The sequence below is a fragment of the Phaethon aethereus genome, assembly GCF_964289735.1.
Source record: "Phaethon aethereus genome assembly, chromosome: 2".
Taxonomy (NCBI): domain Eukaryota; kingdom Metazoa; phylum Chordata; class Aves; order Phaethontiformes; family Phaethontidae; genus Phaethon; species Phaethon aethereus.
Window position 1 is genome coordinate 66925418 of NC_138582.1, and position 19821 is coordinate 66945238.

The 19821-nt window shown below is 43.1% G+C and overlaps 1 protein-coding gene across 1 annotated transcript in view; it reads right to left on the minus strand.

The window, feature by feature from the left end:
• The window catches only part of ZNF516 (zinc finger protein 516), a gene marked incomplete at both ends in the record, with an annotated part of 87860 nt that overhangs the window by 14977 nt on the left and 53062 nt on the right, over positions 1-19821 (minus strand). Inside the window, one exon of the mRNA XM_082014527.1 lies at positions 4451-4521. Within this exon, the coding sequence (XP_081870653.1) occupies positions 4451-4521 (71 nt within the window). The remainder of the gene's footprint in view (positions 1-4450; positions 4522-19821) is intronic.

The following is a 19821-nucleotide window of genomic DNA, read 5'->3' on the forward strand; positions in this document are numbered from 1 at the left end:
TGTCCAAACCCAAAATAAAACAAAAGAAAAATAATATGTTGATAGCAATATTAAGACGTTATGACTGCGCTATGTGATATACAAAGGCAGTAACTCCGGAGATGAGATATAATCATACGTGCTGATGTACAAAGAGGACTTGTAGCCATGAAAATCTGCAGATCTGGATACAAACAGAGAAATTCCATTGTGCTTTGTCGGCCTGAATTCACCATCATCCAAGCAATCTTCCTCCTTAACGGTCTATCCTTAAAGTGTGTATAATAAAATGAGGCCACTGAGACTGGCACACGGCTGGCTCTCTCCACTGATTAATTCACTAAGTAGAAATGCTGCACAAGGTCGGTTTATGTGGAAAAACCTGTATCAGCAAAGGCACATGTTGACCCTCCTTTCAGGAGGAAATGATAGGATTTCAGATTGGGTTTTCTGTATAGGTGAGTAGGGTCCCACAATGAGAAAGGTGTCTACAGTAAAGAATGGCGACTGAGATTTTTAAATATACTTATATAAAGGGTTTGAATAGCTATACAATGTTTCTGTTAGTTATACAGGCCTCTTTGGGGATCTATAAAGATTGCAGATTCACAAAAATTAAACGTTTCAGAGCTGTCAAATGAAAAGTGTCAAGTAAATGAGGTCTGGGGGAGTTTTCAAGTCCATTCCATCTGGGGGAAAAGAAAGAAAGAAGGGGGAAAAAAGAAAAAAAGAAACAAAAGGCTTATAGTTTGGATATCCCTAAATACGAAAAGACAATCTAGCTACAACTGATGTTCACAAAGGGGTTAATGTAAGAGTTGACTGCCCCAAGTCGTAAAGTTGTAGAGCCCCAAGTATGATACATTATTGCTTAAATTTGTCATCTCTTACTGGTGAGAGATTCAGGGACAGAGTTCTTTCTCTAAATCCTCCCCACCAAATGCAGGTCAACAAAGGTCTTACTAGCTGGTGTATTTTCCTGGCTTGCTTTCATATTCATATCCCAGATGAATATCCTAACACCTCCACTGTCTTTGTCCTGCTCCCTCCCTTGTTTTTGTGCGTTACACACACAGTGAAACACTCTTCATCTGAGTCTGTCAGAGATCTGTTGAGGTTTTTTAAATTGTATTTTTTAATTCTAGAGTATCCCAGGATAGGAAAACTTTTGAGTAAAATTTAGGGAAACTCAGGGATGCCTGTCTATAGCAAAAGAAATAAACTAGAGATTAGTTCCTCTATTGTATTCTGTTTAAACCTACTAGAAACCTTCACAAATATTAAGGACAAACTTAGTCCAAAACAGAATCCAAACAGATTCTCCACCCATCCATGGACAGTCCCGGAAAGGTCACGATCTCTTCCAAGGGGAAGACGATCACAAAACAATTTCTGAGATGTTAGTTTCAAACAAACACCTGCAACACCATCCCAGGGCTCAGCACAGAAGAGCAGCACTTATTTCAACAGGCCAGCTTTGTTCAAAGCGAGAGAGAATTCCCCTAAAAATACTGTGAAAACAGAAATGAACATCAATTACAAATCAGCCCACATTTATGGAACGAGAAGAGAAATAAAACCTGTCTGATGACACTGGAAAAGTACGTGCGCGTGTTGCAGCACAAAGCAAGGAAGTGAAGCTGCCTAATTTCCTCCGAGTTTTGCTTTTTTTCTTCTCAGAAAAGAAGACCAAAGAAAAAAGCTACGAAACCCGGGGGTGGAAACGTGGAGGGAAAAGGACACCCTCGCGCGCAAGCGGACTGCCGCATTCCACCTTGGGAGGTGCCGGCACGCATAAAACGCCGCGCCGGCCGCGGGACAAACCCTTACAGGCATCAGAGGCCACGGATGTCGCACCAGGCCGCAGCGCCGGGGCAGCCGCTAAGGCCTAACGCGCAGCAGCCGGCGGCACCGCCGCCGCCGGGCCGGAGGGGCCGCGCGGGCGCTGGGCGGGGCCGGGGGCGGCCGGACTGCGCGTCTCGGCGTGCGGGCGCTGCAGCGGGGGGCGCGGGGAGGGGTTGCGGTTCTAAAAGTGACCCTTCCCGACACGTGGTTGCCGTGACTCGGCTCGCCGCTCGGTCAGAACAACCACCGACAACAACAAAAACGCAGCAACGACCCAAAAGCAGTCTTCTAGAAAAATTCTGGTTCCGTTCAAACGGGAGGCCTAAAAGCCCAAGCTCCTAAGAGGTCCATCCCGGAGCTGTAGCACCCCAGCAGTAATTAAAGGGAACATTTTTATATGGTGGTACAATATAATCAGGGTGTTTGGACTTGTCAAAACAAACAAACCATATTCAGTGGAATCTGTGGCACAAAAGAGCGACAGAAATTACGGGGTAGAGGCGAACGTGGCCACACCATCAGCACTCAAGACCTGAAGAAAAGAGTGGAAACTTCCAGGGTCTGAATGCAAGAGTGGAAAAGCTAATTGAGCACAAATGAAAGGATCTGTTACGGCTGAAAGAATAAGTGAGAGTACAGGCAGGACAATACTCTCATTTATGATTCAAATATCCATGGATAGTGGAGTACAGCTTTAAATACAATTTACAGCCTTGATTACAAATGACTATGTGCATCAACTTGGAAGGAATGCGAAGACTGTGAGCGAGAGAAAGAGCCTGCCTTGTCAGAAAGGAGGGAGAAGGGGATAAGTGAAAGCAGAGCGGGGCTGGACACTCAGAAGCAATTGGAATGTGCAGAAATTATCAAATAGCTCTTTTAAAAACCTGAAGATGAACTGATCAGTGGGCAAGAAGGCTCACATTTAAAATAACCAAATTGCCCAGCGGTAAGATTATAAAGGGAGATTTATGCTAGATAATCACGGTGAGATCAGGGGGAAGGGAGTATCGTTCTGTCCCTGTGTCTTCCAAAAGCAAAATATAAAAAGGTGAATGTGGTAAAAATAATAATAAGTACTGGAAATGAAGAGCAAGGACAGGTTCCTACTTTTATGGAAAGCAGCAGCAGCTTTTTTTCCTCAGCCTACAGGAGACCCAAAACCAGTCTGAATCCATCCAAGTTACAAATTACTTTCTACCCAGAAACTCCCTGTATCCTCACTGCCCCCCCCCCTTTTTTTTAAGCTGTGTTATGTTTTATGGACCAAACATTACTTCTGTTAAATTGACAATTAAATTTTCCAAGACGTTGACAATTCTAAAAAATCTTACGAAAATTGTAACATGATTTGGGCTGTGTAGCAAGAAATTTAGCACCAGCCTCTCATGGATGGACACTGGCACCAAAGACAGTGCACTCTGAGGTTGCACAGGCTGTACATTCTCATGCTTTCTTTTCCACATCCACACGGAGCTCCAGAGGACATTGCGTACCAGAGCAGCTAGCAATAGTCAGGAAAAAGCCATCAGCCCCCTCCCAGGTCACAATTTCCCAGTTCTCCCAGAATCTGCCTGAAACCAGAAACTCACTAAAAAGCAACTGGTGGGAGCTACACCTCAGCACCAAGGAGATAGGCACAAGCAGAAGCAAAAGGCTAGATGAAGTTGTGACCTTGACACCTGCAGGACATCAGTGCCTGAGAACTCAGCCCTGCTATGCTCTTTACTGGTATTGACTATACAATACGGGCAAGGATGCATTTACCTCTTTCCCTAGGTGGCCCCGAGACGTTGTTTCTTCCAAGTGGAAATCGCTTACTCAAAGTGATCTGTGCATCCATGACTGTCAGGCTTAATTACTGGCAGTGCACCATATGCTCAGGAGTGAAACCCAAACTTAAAAAGCCTCCATGCCTAGTGCAATATGCAGCAGCCCCTTGACTAAAGAAAATTAAGGAACTGTGCGTGTATCCCTGCAATATCCCAACCAGCTCCCACCGAATGCTCTTCAGACAACAGTTTCCAAAATTTGCAGGTAGTGAGAATGATCAAATATCAGGAATTACCTCTCCTCTTATAACCAAGAGATGCAATCTTCACGATTGTGTGCATGGGAGTCTACTACTGTGTAGCGAGGAGGAAGAAAATGAGAGGCTTCTTGATGACTAATTCAAGATGATGGAGCCCTCATCTATGAGCCTGAAAAGTAACCGCAGAAAGGACAAAACCAGTGTCTCCTCTGTTTTCCTCATAACCATTTATTGCAGAGCAAAATAATGCTGGGGCAAGTGTGTATATTTTTACTTCTTTTGTAGGGCTTCAGCTGGCACCTTTCTCAAGCAAGGCAGTTAGCGTGAGTAGCCAAACATAGTACCGTTTCCCTACAATTATTCATTTTTTAAGGACATGTTTTTGAAACGAAAACAGAATGGAACTATATGGCATGTGCTCCCAATCTCAGATTGGGTGTGGAAGAAAATAATGGCCACACACTGCTATACAATTAGGTCTGTCTTGGAAAGGAATTATGCTGATGTTTTTCTAAGCAATGCCAGGTGGTTTATTCATCAAATAATGAGACACTAAATGGATCTAAAGATTCTTGGCAACTGGTAAATACGTACCTTGGACTCCCTATACCTCTCTTCAAGAAATGGTTTGCTTTTCCCAAGAGTTTTCTTAAGCAGCTCCTCAGCTGTGATTAAAAGCAAATATCAGTGGACTGAAGGTTGGTTAACTTATACTTGTTTAATGATACAGCTCAGGGAACTGCGAGTGCACATCAGATGCCTCTCATTGATTTGGTAAACAGCTTCAGCCGTTGGAAGAGCTTGTTTTCAAAGTCCATAATTCTCTTTAAAAAAACCCAAACCAAAACTGTGGTAGTTAACTTTTCTCTACTTGAGCTCTGTCCAAAATCCCATTAATTTTTTTTTCTTTTTTAATTTTAGCTACATTATTAGCAAGAGCAACAAAAACATGCGATCATTTTTCCCTGTGCTGCAGGAGAAGGGCAGGCGGCCTCAGCAGCAGAGCATTTCTGGGAGCAGGAGGTGGCCGTGCGTGCGCCTGCGGGCAGCGGTGCAGGCAGGACCGGCGGTGGCCGTAGCCCAGCACGGAGGACTGAGGGAGCCAGACTCCTACCTGCCTCCAAAGCTGAGCAAGAAAGGGAAAGGCCGTATCTCAACAGGCTTACGGCAGCCTCCCTGCTGCATGTCAGCTGTGAAGGAAACCTGCTCCACGTGCGTGAGAAGGACTTGAGCAGACCCAGCTCTGATGTCTGCCCAAGCCCAAGCGCCACTCACGCCGGGGCAGCCGTGGGCCTCGAAGGCGACGTGGCAGAAACTCTCGGGGTGGTCCCGTGCCCCTGGGCCCAGAGACGCACCAGCTGAATCATCCCACTGACCACTGGGAAACACTTTCAATGGCAGCCTAGTCCCCCCATGTGTCCCCCCGCCCCTGTGCCGCTCCGTCTTCGAGAACTGGAAAGCAAGCGCTCCGGCTCCAAACAAAACAGGCCTGGGAACGGTGTATATACAAAGCCACACAGGGAATAAACCTGGGGCTGCTGGGGTCAGGCGGGCTTCTCTGTTTCCCTCACTGCTGCAGACGAGTACCCAGCACAGGCAGGTAAATTAAAAAATTAATGGTGCTAAAAAAAAGCTGTGAATAATTGCTCTCTTGTTCTCTTATGGTTTCTCCTCCAAATATTTGGTATTTAGAAATAGTATTGCTTTGGCCATCTCTGTCCAAAGAGCGCTCCCATTTCAAGAGATGACTATTCACAGCCAGCGATTCAAAATTTCATTTATGTGAATACAAATTGATATCTATGTAAAATCCTACATCTCAAGTACATCTACTTAAGAGTCATTTTTTAGAATACTCCACAAAACGCTAAACATACTGAACACTGCAAGGCTTCCCAAGAAGAACTAATTACAATGCCCAAATTAATATTTGAAGAAAATCTCGAAGCAATCTCTCTGTTCTCATTTAAATATGTGACTACTGTCTTTATAATGTGCAAAGCATTATAACCATTTATATATGTTCCAAGTGATATATTACCGAGTTGAACCTAGTTTCCCCTTCTTTTGTTCTGGGTTCATAACCTTGCTGTATTATCTTCCATAACTCTATAGCTCGCTAATGCATAATTCAAGCCTCTCTTATTGACAAAAGGCGGCAGAAAGAAAGAATATTTCAATGCCACTTTCCCACGTAGATAGTATTGCTTTTACTTCAACGGGTATAATTTCCATACTAAAGCCAAATCTTTTAAAGTATATTAAGTATCATTTTCATTGCTTCTTCGCAATTGATTCACTGGGACAACTACACCTGTTTACCTCCATCTTCTGAGACTACTTTATTACAAGTTTTTTGTTGGCACTTTTTTTTTTTAAAAGATGGGTTTCTTGCCAAAAGAGAAAACTTCAGTGAAAACGTTATGAGCTAATGTATGACATCAGCTTCACACTAATCTCTTGATTTAACTAGAGCTTGGCTTTAGGACTGGTGTCAGAGTTTCCCCAGATGTGTGTAGGGAGCAGGACCATTTTGCAGTCCCTGTTATAACTCTTTCCCTTCATAAAACAACTATGCAAATAGGCATATATCAAGTTTCCGTACATCATCGTTGACTGCAGATCAAATTTGTCCTCAGTCAGCCACGCAACTATGCAAAAATCCTGCTGATGTTAATGCAGTTGCTTCAAATGCACGCAGGTGGGGAAGAGAAGATCATTTGCCCTTTTTCCATGTTGGCAAAGGATGGAGAGAACTCCGGAGGCTTTCAGTCTCTTCTCAGAAGCAGCGTGCATACTTCCAACGGTACAAAAGCGACATGGTCTCACGGATAGACAGAATAATTAAAAACAACAATTAAAGACTCTGTAGAAACAGCGAAGTATCAAACTTTCCACATCATTACCCGGGCAGGACTTGCCCTGGTAGGCAGCCTGGGCTCAGTCTGAAGCCAGACTGCCTGGACATCCCACCTGCCCTCGTGGCAAGCCATGTCTACCACCCAGCCAGCATTACTTCTTTCCTGTCTCGGCTGCAGCGCGAGCAGAAGCTCGGGGCCCGCTGAAGCCAGGAGTGCCAGGGCCCATCCCCGTGGCAGGTAATGCCTTTGGAGCACTGCGTGTCCCCCGTGCACGGCACTGCGCTTCTCAAAGCAGCGGCTGGTTTGCCGCGCAGGCAGCTTAAAGGCACTCAGGCAGGTAAGTGAGGTGGGCAGAGGGTGAATTTGCCCCCGGGCCCAGCTCAGAGTCGCTCCTGCGTGGCAACCAACATGCAGCTTTCGCATCAGAAAATGTCTCTTACCGTACCGTGCCCAGCAAAGACAGACACCCTAAGAGAACCTTTATATGCTAAAGGAAACTGTAATCTTACAAAGAAAATTATTCTGCAAAAAGTAGTGTGAAAAATGATTAGAGGAGGCCCTACAAGGCACCTGTACTCCCTGGAGTCACATTTACCAAACCAGGCGCAGTAATAACGTGGCCAAGGCAGCATCTAGCTGGGTTGACAGCCTGGGTGCTGCTTCCCACGCCACCTCAGCGCTCGCCTGTTTCTTGCAAGTTCAAATTCCTGAAGCACTGGAACTCTGGCTACAGAAAAATAATTTCTCTAAACTTAGGAGCTCGTTTTTCTTCTTCTAAAAACTCTCAAAGTTTTAATAAAGACTCACTTGCTGCAAAATACTCAGAAAATACAACTTGAGAAGCAAATTTCAGGTGGGTTTAATGGTGCCTCCAGCTGTGCCTCATTTTAATAAGTCACTGTTTATTTAACAGAGCCAATGCAAAGGAGAAGGAACACAGTTACAAAATAATTTAATGGGATGCCCTGAAAAAGTAGCAGTTTTGGACAGCAACACTGCTGCTGCTTGGACTATTGCCCTTCTACTTGCCTCACCTTAAAAGCCGTGTAACTTCTCACATCAGGTGCTGCTGAAGGAGACAAAATAAAAATAACTTCAGTAACTTTGCAGGGAACTCCTTAGATGTTTCTAACCCTGAAAGCACTAAAGCTTCCAGGGACAGTGCAGGCAATGGAGTAGCCCATAAGCAGTGTGCTGTGAAGTAAATCATCAGCCTCTCCGGCAGCAAGTGAAAAGCCAATGTCATCTTTGACACTTCCTCACTACCTGTCCTTCCCCCTACCCTCAACACTGTAACCGGCAAATTGCTTTGTACGACACTGAGCGAAGAACCAGATCTATAAAATCACCCATCAGATTATCTTCAGTAGTAACAAATGGTGAATTCGCTGGAATTTCCCTTGGGTCTGCTTGGACGGAGCCCTAGTACTGCGGTCAGCTGAGCTCAGGAAGTCCCTGCAGGCCTCTGGCAGGTCACTTCTGCCCATCAGGCACCCCTGGCCCAATGCTAGGGAGCCCTTGCGTGCAAAGGGTGAACAGGGAGTTGCAAGGAGCCTTTCCAGAAATCACCGCCCAGAGTCTCAGTCGCTCATGACGCGCAGGGTCCTCCGAGGAAGCCTGGAACATCTCCCCAGCTTGAGGCCAGGGCTGCTGGCTCCTCAGCTGCTCCCGCTGCACAGTTGGCGCGAAACAAAAAAAATCCAAAATACAGCTGAGCCAAAGCAGAGACCCCCACCTCAGTGGCAGGGCTCAGAATCAGTCCCGATTCTCTTCTGTCCCTCTGTCCTGGCAGATGCGTGACGTGAGTGAGCAGAGCTTCCCCTTGCTGGCTGTGAGCTGGGGCTGCGAGCGGGTCGGGGCAGGGAGCCCAAGACACCTATGTCACCGCGGGTGAAGCAGCAAGTGCATGTCCCCCCTCACCACCGCAGGGCCAGCGGCAGCGGGCAGCCTCGCCCTCTCAAGGCGGGGATGGTGAGCAGCCAGAGAATGAGCAAATTCCTACATAATTCCACCTTCTAGCAAGCAAATTTCCACAGATTTCAATATTTGAAAAGAAAAAACAACTTCGGAAAAAACAATCATTCCCAAATCCGCAGCAGGCTTTTGCACGTTACTGGAAGCACGGCCACGCAACTGATTTGCCGTGAGAGGCAGGGAGGAAACCCCAGCAGAGGGGACAGGACTCTCGGCAAGCCCCTGACATGGACTTCTTGTCAACAGAAACTCTTCCAAGCTGCCTGTTCCCACCACTGCTCTGGAGGTGTCACCTCCTCCATGGCACAAGCAACCATCTGCATCTGTGCTGAGGGAGAAGGAGAGGAACACGTGAAGTAGAAAAGTTTGGGAAAGCAGTAGCCAGCGAACCAATTACCATTTAAGTCCACGGTCCTCCATGGGGAGCTGACCACAGTGACCTCCCACCGCTGGCTCCTGTCTGGAAGAACAGACCCTGCGACCCTGCACCATCAGCACGACGCTCGTGAAAACTTGTGGTAAAAGCAAGAAATGGTTCAGTTTGTGACCTACCTTGGCCAAGGGAATCCCTAGCAGAAGCGTGTTAATTGGAGAAAATCAATGGAGTAAGATGAACTGGAAGGCCAGTGTCCCTTTTATTTTATGCCGCACCAGAAAAAAGAATATTTAGAAGATAAATTAATCATTTTTCTCTGCTTAGAAAAATCTTCTAAGATTCTTGTGGTACTTGGTTTTATGATGATGAAACATGATATGCAGAGATTTTTACTTACAAAAAGGGAACATGGGGGTACCTCACGTTTTCTAAACTCTTGACAAGTAACTCACCTTTGTAGACAATACTGACGACACAGGAACAAACAAATCAAGCCATCTGTACCCATCTTATATGAACCACAACTTAAATTTGGATTTCACAAAGGAGATAGACAAGTGTCTGAAGCCATTTTTTCTTAACAGCTTTGAGCATCCCCAGCCTTTATTCAACATGCTATGAGGCAATTTAAAATATTCTGTATTAGAGAATGCTATCTGAGTGTACCCTCTAGCATCCTCGAAGGATTACTCCAGTTCAGCATCTGCTTAAAACACTATGCCTTCTTGCCTGCTTTGTTTTTTTTTATTCCCCTCCTGCTTGGGGCTAATCAGAGTCAGTTTCTCGAAAAGAGCAATATGCCTTTCAAAACCCCTTGGGTATTGGAGAGATCCTTCAGTCCAGCCTCAACTACTCATATTCCTAACTCTGGTTCACCCATCAGTCAAGAGAATAAAGATCCAAAAAGGCATTCCCTTATTTTCTGTCAGAACATCATTCAGGCTCATGCCACAAAAGAACATTTTTGCAGAATAAAATGATTCACCAAGTTTAAATTATGTGATTATTTTCTCAAGTTTCCACTCCGCCTCTCCAGAAGCTGCCTTCACATCCCTCCTCCCTTTGCAATGGGGTCTGCAATGGGCACAGACCTCTTTGGGTTAGGTGTCAGAGCTTCTGCTCCATCTCCACATCCTTTTGATCTCTCTCCCTGTTGACTTGCCCCTCTTGGCAACTTTTCCACTCTTTGGCAATTCTCCTACAAACCTTTCATTCCACTCCTGGCTTCTCCTCTGCCCCACCCTTAGCTTTAGCTTTTCTCATACCTTGTCTTCTGGCAGTTGAATTTCAGAGGGTCAAAACTTAGCCCATTACTGATCTTCCACATTTTCTCCATCTCTTTTTTTCTTATGTGGGCAACATCCACCTCAGTACTCAAACCCACAGAGCTGGGTCCCACTAATGCTCTTGATCCCTTTATTCAAGCCACAACCAAACAATTCCCTGTTCTGTGCCTACTTCCAACTCCCAACACAACACCCTTTTCTCTCTCTCAATAGCAAGTGTCCCTCATTTTCACTACTAACAGGTGATCAATTTGGAAATAACACTTCTTTCTAGCCAGCATAAAGGACTTTTTTTTTCTTCTGTGGCTTGTCCTTTGTCCACCAGCTTTGAATGAAAGGAAACTTTTTCTGGGCTTTAGGGTTTTGTTGTGTTTCTTGGTTGGTTTTTTTTTTTTTTTCCTCCCAAAAGCAGCACTATTGAACCTGAATAAAAAAATACAGGTATCACTATAAATACATTTGTAGCAGCTACTGTCTCCCTTGAGACAACCAAGGATGTCAACGCATGGTTACAGTGCTGCTCAAGAATGCCAGCACACACAGAGCCCCACAGAAAGCAGTAACAGGGTAGTGCGTCTATGCTCCCACTGATCAACTGTTTTATACCCCTAGCTGCTCCAGAAACAATTGTTTCATAATTTATAATTAAAGAAAAACTACAGTGGAAGGATTATTTATCTATATTAATGTAGTCTCCTTCATTTTAGTTCCTCTCTAAATATTGGGATCAGCCAGGCTTTCCTTGCACTATAAGCTCCCAGTGAATCCACACGAGATTTGCCTCCGACCACTGGATTGCCCTGAAGTATGGGGCTGCCAAACACAGCAAAAGAGAAGGGAGAGAGACGAGGGAAGAGGACTGAGCAACTCAGTCCTTCCACATTACTGCTGGCTTAAAAAATACTGGCTTGCAGGGGGAGCAGGAAGTTGGGTTTGACATAAAAGGCAACCTCCCGTACTTCTAACCCAACACATTTTATGCAGCAGGAACCTAATAAAGAAGTTACCTCTTGCTTTGTTCAAGGTCGTCTTGCCACAAATTGGTTTTTCAAGGAGAAATCCCTAAACGTGTCAATGAATCCTAGAGATCCTGTTGGTGCCACTGAGATCTGCTTTTAGTAGCTCGGCACAGGAATACAGCAAGGAAGGGGAAGAAAACCAAACACAAGCCTGGTCATGGACCCTTTGAGCATGAAAATGAGCAAATGGGAGGATACGCTCCCACTAGGAAGATGTGATTCTGTAAAATGACTCAAAACATCACACACGGTCTGACACGCTGAGTGTGACAAATGTACGTGTGTGCTCCACGACACGCAGCACCGCACAGTACACACGTTTACGGGGATCACCATGAAACAGCATGATGTCAAGCCCTGGAAACCCCTCTAGTGAAAGATTTTTAACTGTCAGTCAGTCAATAGCAGAACTTTTTTTTTTTCCCCCAACAGAAGATGCTATTTTAAACTTAACTAGTTGCTTTCATGTAAGCAGAGTCTTCCATAGAATGGGCGCAGCAATGTACGCTAAGGCTTTTCACTAAAGACTTTAAGTGGTTTTGAAATACAAAACTAAAAACTGTTTTGGCTTTCTAATTTGCTTTCCATTTTGCAGTACATACCAATTTATTCACAGCGTTTCTGACAGAAGGAAGTTCAAGAATGCAAACAGCATGATGGCAATGTAGTAGCTGACTAGCTCCGTGGAAAAAGTTTCTCCGAGTTCGGTTTTTGGTCAGTGCACAACATTGAAGACACAAAAAATACTCTGGCAAGGAAGGTCTTTCACTTCAGCTGTAACAAAAGAGATCTTCTACACTTCAGCTATAATAAACCGCACAAAAACCAGAGAGAAGGAAAGAGAAAAAGAGAGAGAGATGGCAGATACACTGAGAATCTGCAGCGTAGATAATCAAACCCTTTATTGTCTAAGTTACATTAGACTTGCAACACCGTAAAAACCTGTTAAGAAGAAGAAACAGTAGATTGGTAGAGGTAGTAGAAAGTCCCTGTAACAGTCATAAAAGGGCTTTACAGGAGCGTGTCATGCCAAAAAAAGTTACCACGTTGCTTAAAAGAGCTGATCAAAGCCCATTGACTAAATAAATAAGGAACACAACTCATTTTAAATACTGTGGCCTAACTAAAATAACAAACCAATACAATACAATGATAAAGAAGAAAATAGAAATCGTGGGATTCGCTTCTGAAAACAGATGGTCTTTGAGGTTGGCTTTCCCCCACCCACTCTTATTTCTTGTTTAATTAAGTGAAAATCTCATTTCTGTGCTATACACAGCATATAATTATTTAAACTGATTTCCCCTACTGTTGTTCTTCATTGAGCTAAATTATGATTGTAAACTTTGCTGATTAGTACCCTGGTAATGGCAGTGACAGCACTAGCTTCTCTGTCAGAGATTCTGGAAGAAAAGCTCCAGAAAGAAGCTTCTCATTCTAAATATTAACTCAGATTTTCTAGATCAGCTTGCAAAAAAAACCAAAAACAAAACCAAAAAACCAAAATGAGAATTAAAAAAAAAAAAAAAAAAGAGAAATTACAAATGTACACTAGACTTTCGTGCCATTTTGGGTACAGAAAAGTTTTTAATAACTAAACCACAAACAAAAAGGCCAAGCAACTAGTTTTTGTGCATTCCTGAACTGTCATTGTTACTTTCACTCATGGAAAATATGACTGAGAAAAGCAACAAAACAAAAGCGAAACCAAAAAGAAAATAAAAAAAATCAAAACAAAACAAATTGAGAAAGCTAGTGCAAACCCAAAATGATAATCATTAAGCAACACAGCAAAATATTTCATTTTTTCTTTTTTCCTCCTTTTCTTCTTTTTTTTTTTTTTTGGGGGGGGGGGTGTACAATGGAATGCGTCTATGCGACCTCCCTCAAAATAGCTTCACAGAACAGTTAATTACAGTCACTTATAAGTATTTGCACAGACATTCCTAACTACACCGAGACTTACAGAGAATTCTGGTATACATCTGGTGTAATAGCATAAGGAAAACTAGTTTTAAAAAAATACATAAGAAAGTTAATTTGCATTGTTGCAAGTGTTGCAAAGTAACAAAAACTGTCAAGTAATTTAAAACAAGTAACAAGTAGTATCCAGAACGAATTACTGACGAGATTTTTTTAAAAAAGAAAACCCCCGCCCACAAAAACTGTTAGAACAGAAAGATCACGCTTTAAGGTTTTTTCTGCTTTTTGTTTTTTTTAAACAAATCTTTGTGTCAGAAGCCCATTCCTACAAAAACCGCACTATTCCATTATTGTATTAAGTAAACTGTTGCTCTCACCTGTATTAAAGGTTAGCATCATTTCTGTACATGTAAAATTATTGCTTTTTTGAAAAATATATTTAGCATGCTAGGGTTTTTTTTAATCCATTTCCTGCCTTTACAAAATGTTACAATTTAAAAAAAAACTAGTAAAGCTTTTGCAAAAATTTTCACAGAACATTTTCTTTCAAGGCAGCAGTAACTTTTGATAATGCATAAAATTATATGTGCAAAATCTGAAACTCTCAGAAATATTACCATCACACATAGTGTCACAGCAATAAGAAAAGAAAATATTTATATCTGTGGAATACATTTTTAATTGCTTACACTGCATGGTTTAACAACCTGTTATGTGCCACAACCCCACCTTGAAAACTTGCAGTTAAAGAGTTACTGTAGAAGAGGTATATAAAGCTTTTTTTTTTCTTTTTTTTCCTAACACCACCAGTGATCACCAAGTACAAGACATGACACATTTACATGAACATTAACCTGCCACCACAAAAGAAGTTCCTCGTCTTTCCAAAACGTCACCGGGCCCAGGGAGGAGCGGTAGCTGGTCTGATGAACCAAATGCAGGAGCAGGGAGTACCTTACGGGCCCAGGGCTGCCTGGACTTGTTCAGTGACACCTTTTCTCTTCTAAACATACAGATCAGCGGTGTTAGACAGCCAAGCATTTTATTTTATTATTTCTTGGTGTTTTTTTTTTAAACGTGAAGACTTCCTTTGTGATCAGGTCGAAGAAAGTAGCCCTGTTACAAAAAAAGGTCCTGAGAGTAAAACACAGAAGCCTGTTTTTTTTTTTTTTTCTTAGTGTTCGACTAGCTTTTCTTTTCCAAAGCCGAATAGAAGCTTTTCTCTGGAAGTGTTTCAATTTCCATATTCACATACTATTAATGGTGCGCAGTCAAGAGCAAGAGCACTAGAAATGCAAGTGGTCCCCAAACTGTAATGAAACAAACCATTGCAGAATGACGGTCTTTCTCTTTAGTCCCTTTAATCCTTCATCAAGCATTGCTTTCTCAGCACCAAATGCCACCTTTTCCCTGCACCCCCCCTTCTTCCTCTCTCTCTCCCCCCCCCTTTTTTTTTTAAATTTGCTTTTCAGCATGACAGGCAGTGGCAGTTTCATTAATTAATACTTCTCCAGCCCTCGAATCCACTGCTGTTTTTCAAATGTATCAAATAGTCATTGTGAGCATCAGGGAGGTTTTTGTTACAGTGCTTAACTTCTTCATGCTGTCCAAATCACATAAAGTTTAATTTTTCCAGTGTCTCAAACTTCTCTTGATTAATATAGATGCCTTGTGCTGCCACAGTGCTTGCCAACTCCACTGTTTATTATAAAGGAAATAAGGAACCATGGGACTGATTAGTACGTCAATTTATATATATCTTGTGTAGCATCTTCATTTATTTTAAAATGATTAACAGCGCAGAGGCACCCCCTCCTCGCAGAGCGCTGGTTTCAGCCTTGCGCAGCGGCTCCGGGCGAGGCGATGGCTGGCAGGGAGGCTGCTCGGCAGCCGCCGGGGCGCGGGGTGGCTGCGCGGGGTGCTGCCGGCGCTGCCCGTCGGGCTCCTCCGCCGGTGCTCTAGGTTCCCTTCCGGAGAGGCAGCGTGTGGGCAACCTCCGCAGCACCGTGGTCTCTCCCCTGCAAGAAGGACAACACAGGGAAAAGCTCATTCTTGCCCCTGATCCCATGTGCAACCCTCCAGCAAGCCCTGCTGGCGTTTGTTACCCTTTATTAGCATCGCGTATGTCCATTTTGGCCCACCACATCAGAATTTTTTGGGTTTTTTTTTAATCATTTCCAGCAAGACGAAGTGTTGTCAGGCCCATATGAAGTCCCTGGTGGACTAGAAGAGCAAGTAGCAGCGTCTGATGGAGCAGTTCAGAGAAGGCTGAGAACGAAGGGAAGAAGAGGCCTCCAAAACGCCGAATTTTGAGCTAGCCAACAGGGATTACTAACTAGATCAGCATTTTAAAAAAGCTGAAGTTTGAGGTCACATAAGCAGCTAAAAGAAGAAAAACTGAATTCTTTAATTCTTTTGCAGGTCAGGTCTGTCAAATGCTAAGGCAGCTTTCTGCCCCCCCCCTTGTCATCTTCTCCCTTTTTTTTTTTTTTTTTAGCCAATTTTCATGAATAATTACCATGTTGAAAAAAAATAGCAGGGATATTCTAAAATCAAGTGAAATTAAAGATAACATCATGAATAAGTGGGAGCCTGCAGCTCCCAAGAAAAGCTTTAAAATGACATTTAGAACATCACTGTCGGAACAATGCAGTTTACAATCCTGATCCTAAAACAACATGGCAAGATTAATCTTACATAAATGCATTATCCTTAAGCTAAAGTCTTGATGAAGTGAAACAGACCATTTTAAATTAATGCAACATAAAATACGGCACCCATGTAAAATCCAAGCAAGTTTCAAGCTGTGCCTATGGCAGCCCTCGAAATAGCTGAAGAAAGCCCAGCTCTGGTTGACATAATGTATTAAGTGCATCTCTTTTGTTAATAGATTTAGAAAATTCCTAATTAAACCTGGCCCGAGATTCATGACATTTACCAGTCAAAGTTTGGTTTAAGTCAGAAAGATTTGCAACAAAATTAAAGAAAAAAAAGCTGCTGTACAGACGGCAGTATATTTGAAATGTAGGAAACAGTAACTGAGTGAGAGATGTGATAAAACTTCCTTAGTTGGATGCTGAATTTCCTGCAGTAAACCAAGAAAGATGCTTTACATTTTTGTGCAGCTGCATCACGCTTGAGAGACAGAGCCACAATTCCAGGAGGAGGCATTCATCATTAAAACGTCTCGTATCGAACCGGCTCTACGTACACGGGGGAGCGCGGCAGGGTTTCGCCGAGCTGGGGGAGGAGGGGATGGGATGGCAGGAGCCTTGCCCCAGTTTCCCTGGGTAAGAACTGAAAAAAAAGGGTGTAATTAGGGGTGCTTTTTTGGGATGGATAGCCTGCGGGGTGCTGGGCAGCAGGGGCGTGCCCCACGGGTCCGGGCACCACCTGCCCATGGACCACGCAGCACTGGGGACCTGTGAAAAGACTAATCTGTCCTTCTCCCACGCGGCCGGGAGGTGCAGAGGGGCCAGGGGCAGCGGCTGGGTGGGTGACTGGACCCCTCCAATGCACAGCCGTGCTCTCGGTTTCACCGTGCCAAAACCTACCCTGCACCTCACCCCCTTGTATCTGCACCATCCCAAGGTGGCAGAGGAAGGCGCACCCTCTTACCTGTCCAAAGTGGAACCAAACTCGTGTTTTCCACAAGATCAAAAGCTACTGCTCAGCATGTGGTTTTAAAATACGTCAGCGGGCCAGCAAGGTTTTTGAACCAGCTGATACATAGCTGGATTGAATTCTTCCTGAAGTGTGAACAATTTACCATTTTAAAAAGTAGGCTTTCTTCACGTTCAGCATTTCAGAGGGGGAGAAAAGCACGGCTTTTTCATAAATGAAACCTACAGCTTCCATGCCAAAAGCTGCTTTCATATCGACTGCTAGGGCTTTTCACCAGTTAGCAGGAAAAATCAGTTTGCCTGCATGTTAATATATTGGAGACAGATTATTGCATGACATTGAAATAAATCGCAATAGTCAGTTTGGAGTACAGATACCTCTCCACTTTGCTGGCAAGGGGAAAGTGTTGGGACAAGAACTACAGCTGCTAATCCTGTCTGTAATGCTCACAAGCCAACGGACATACAATACATGCATATTACTCAGATGCTGGTACAGCAGCCTCCATGATTCCTTGATTGTTTGCATTATAATCTCCATATGTATGAACGAGACAAATTAGGTTGCCATTTATTTGTTCATTATCTATTATTTTGATTAATGGAATTCTTGTTCTCAGAATAACTATTTAAAAATAACATTTGCAATAATGAGGACTGAACTATTAATCATGATCTTTAGAAGAAACTCTGCAAGTAACTGGGGCAAGACATTTCATATGAACAAATGTCATAAATAGGACCTCTAACAGACAGTGCTAAAATCTCAAATGCAAAAAAGAAACCCCAACCAAACCCAGAAACTAATGGTTTAAATAACTTTTTCATCTGGGTTTGGGTTTTTTGGTGCTCCTCCCTTCCCTCTGAAGTTGCTTTAGGACAAGCAGGACATGTCCTTTAGGACATGTATGTATTCATGCTGGTCTATAAAAATGCTAGAGGTGACAAGATGCCCCCAGCCATTCCCCCAAGCCCCACTGCCATATATATATTGTTTTCCTGATGGTTCATTCCAGTCTGTGTATCCCCCAAATTCTGACTATTCACATTTATTCTATCTCAAGTATTGAGCACTTCAAGAAATATTTTTAAATAGTTATAGTGGAGAAAATTGAGGCTTATGAACTCCTTAATGAAGCTAATTTACCCCTGTCACACAGGGCCTACTACGCACCTCTTTTTTCAGTGACAAGATCCAAGAACTGTGGTGTCCATGGCTCTTTCAGCGAAAAGGACCCTCACTGCCTTCCGGCATGTGGAAAGCTTCAGCCAGAGATACCCATGATACCAACAGTTCTTTTTTTTTATTCTGGGCTTTAGCTTTTAGTTGATTTTCCGTCAGCAAAAGGCTGTTTTTCCAGAGAAGGCAAAGGCTGGAGTTTCAGGGGTTTTGCTCATTCCACTCATACAAAAGGCAGAGAACTCGGTGTCTCTGGCTCCAGCACCGCAAATACACTTTGCATATATATAGTCTCAATTAGACAGAACTCTTCCTCATTGCTAACCAGTAAATCATGCCTCTTGAACACCCAATTACTTGTCCCTTAAAATTTTTAGAGCATATTATTTGACACACCGCTGATAGAGGATAAACTATATTCCTAAAGCAGGCCAAGTTTTTGTATGTTTTTAAAAATGCAACAGAAGAAGTTAAAACGCAAGGCATACGTGTTAGAAATTGCTACCACTGCTGTCACCCTTTGCAAAAGCAAGCTAGAGACTGACTCCTGTGCCACTGAATGCACTTGGGAATCGTGCTTCTGGCTGCGATGTCGCAGCATCAGGCACCGACTCTGAAATGACTCCCTGCTTTAGGAGAGCTTTGCTCTGGGAGCTGCAGCGGCTTCCGTGATTCACGTGGTCGCAGGGAACCTTCTGAAGGGGAGCCAGCTTCTGTCTTGCCATATATAAGCAATTGGAGTGTGCTCCCCGAATTCATGCCTACTAAATCAGGTCTTTGGATGCTGCTTAGTGTATTCCAAATTAAGATACATATTCATTGTGGATAAGCAAGCTTAATTATGGATATATTGGGATATTTAACATTTATAAAAATATTCAGAATATTCAGTATGTTTAATATGGCAGCGTTTCAAGAGAATCTACATGACTTTGCACAGATTGTATTGACTTCGTGTACGTAATGAGCATTTTTTGTCCTTTAGACAAAGAGGAGTAGGAAATATTCCAGAGTTCACGGGAATTTCATTTCATGTAAAAATGTGGGGGTTTTTTTTGTTTTTTTGTTTTTTGGGTTTTTTTAAGCATTCAGGTAGAAGTACAAGACCACAGAAAATAATGTTACGAAGGAGAATAACATCTTATTTCCTGTATTTTGTTTTTATTTCATTGGTGCTGATGACAAAGCATGAAACACAGCCCACTGCTAATATTACCAAAACTTGAGTGTATATGGTCTTCTTTACATGCCCCTATAGGTGGCCTACTTTTCAGTGATGCTGAACACCTGCATCTCTAGGTGGTGGTTCATTAACCAACTACTTTCTTATTTATACACCTAAATATAGATTTAGCTGGCTCATTTTTTAAAAAGCCTGGCTGTAGACCCTATTTTTAACGTGTGGCATTAAAATTATTCTGTGAGAAAACTGCCATATAATGTCACACTGTTGTAAGCTACTATGCTTTAAAAGGACTTTAAAAGCCCTACGTAACATTCTTTCACATAGGAAACCTTTAGAGATGATCTTCTGGTTGACTACTGAAGGGAATGAGGGAACTGTGAAATACTAATGTTAGTATTTTTACTCTTTAGCAGACTACTCAGGGGAAGATATTTTACCTGTAAGGAGGAAACATTATGTAAAGTGAATCATTTCCACTTAACATTAAAAAAAAAACCCTTTCATTCTCAAGCTACTGTACGTGGTAACTATTGTTTC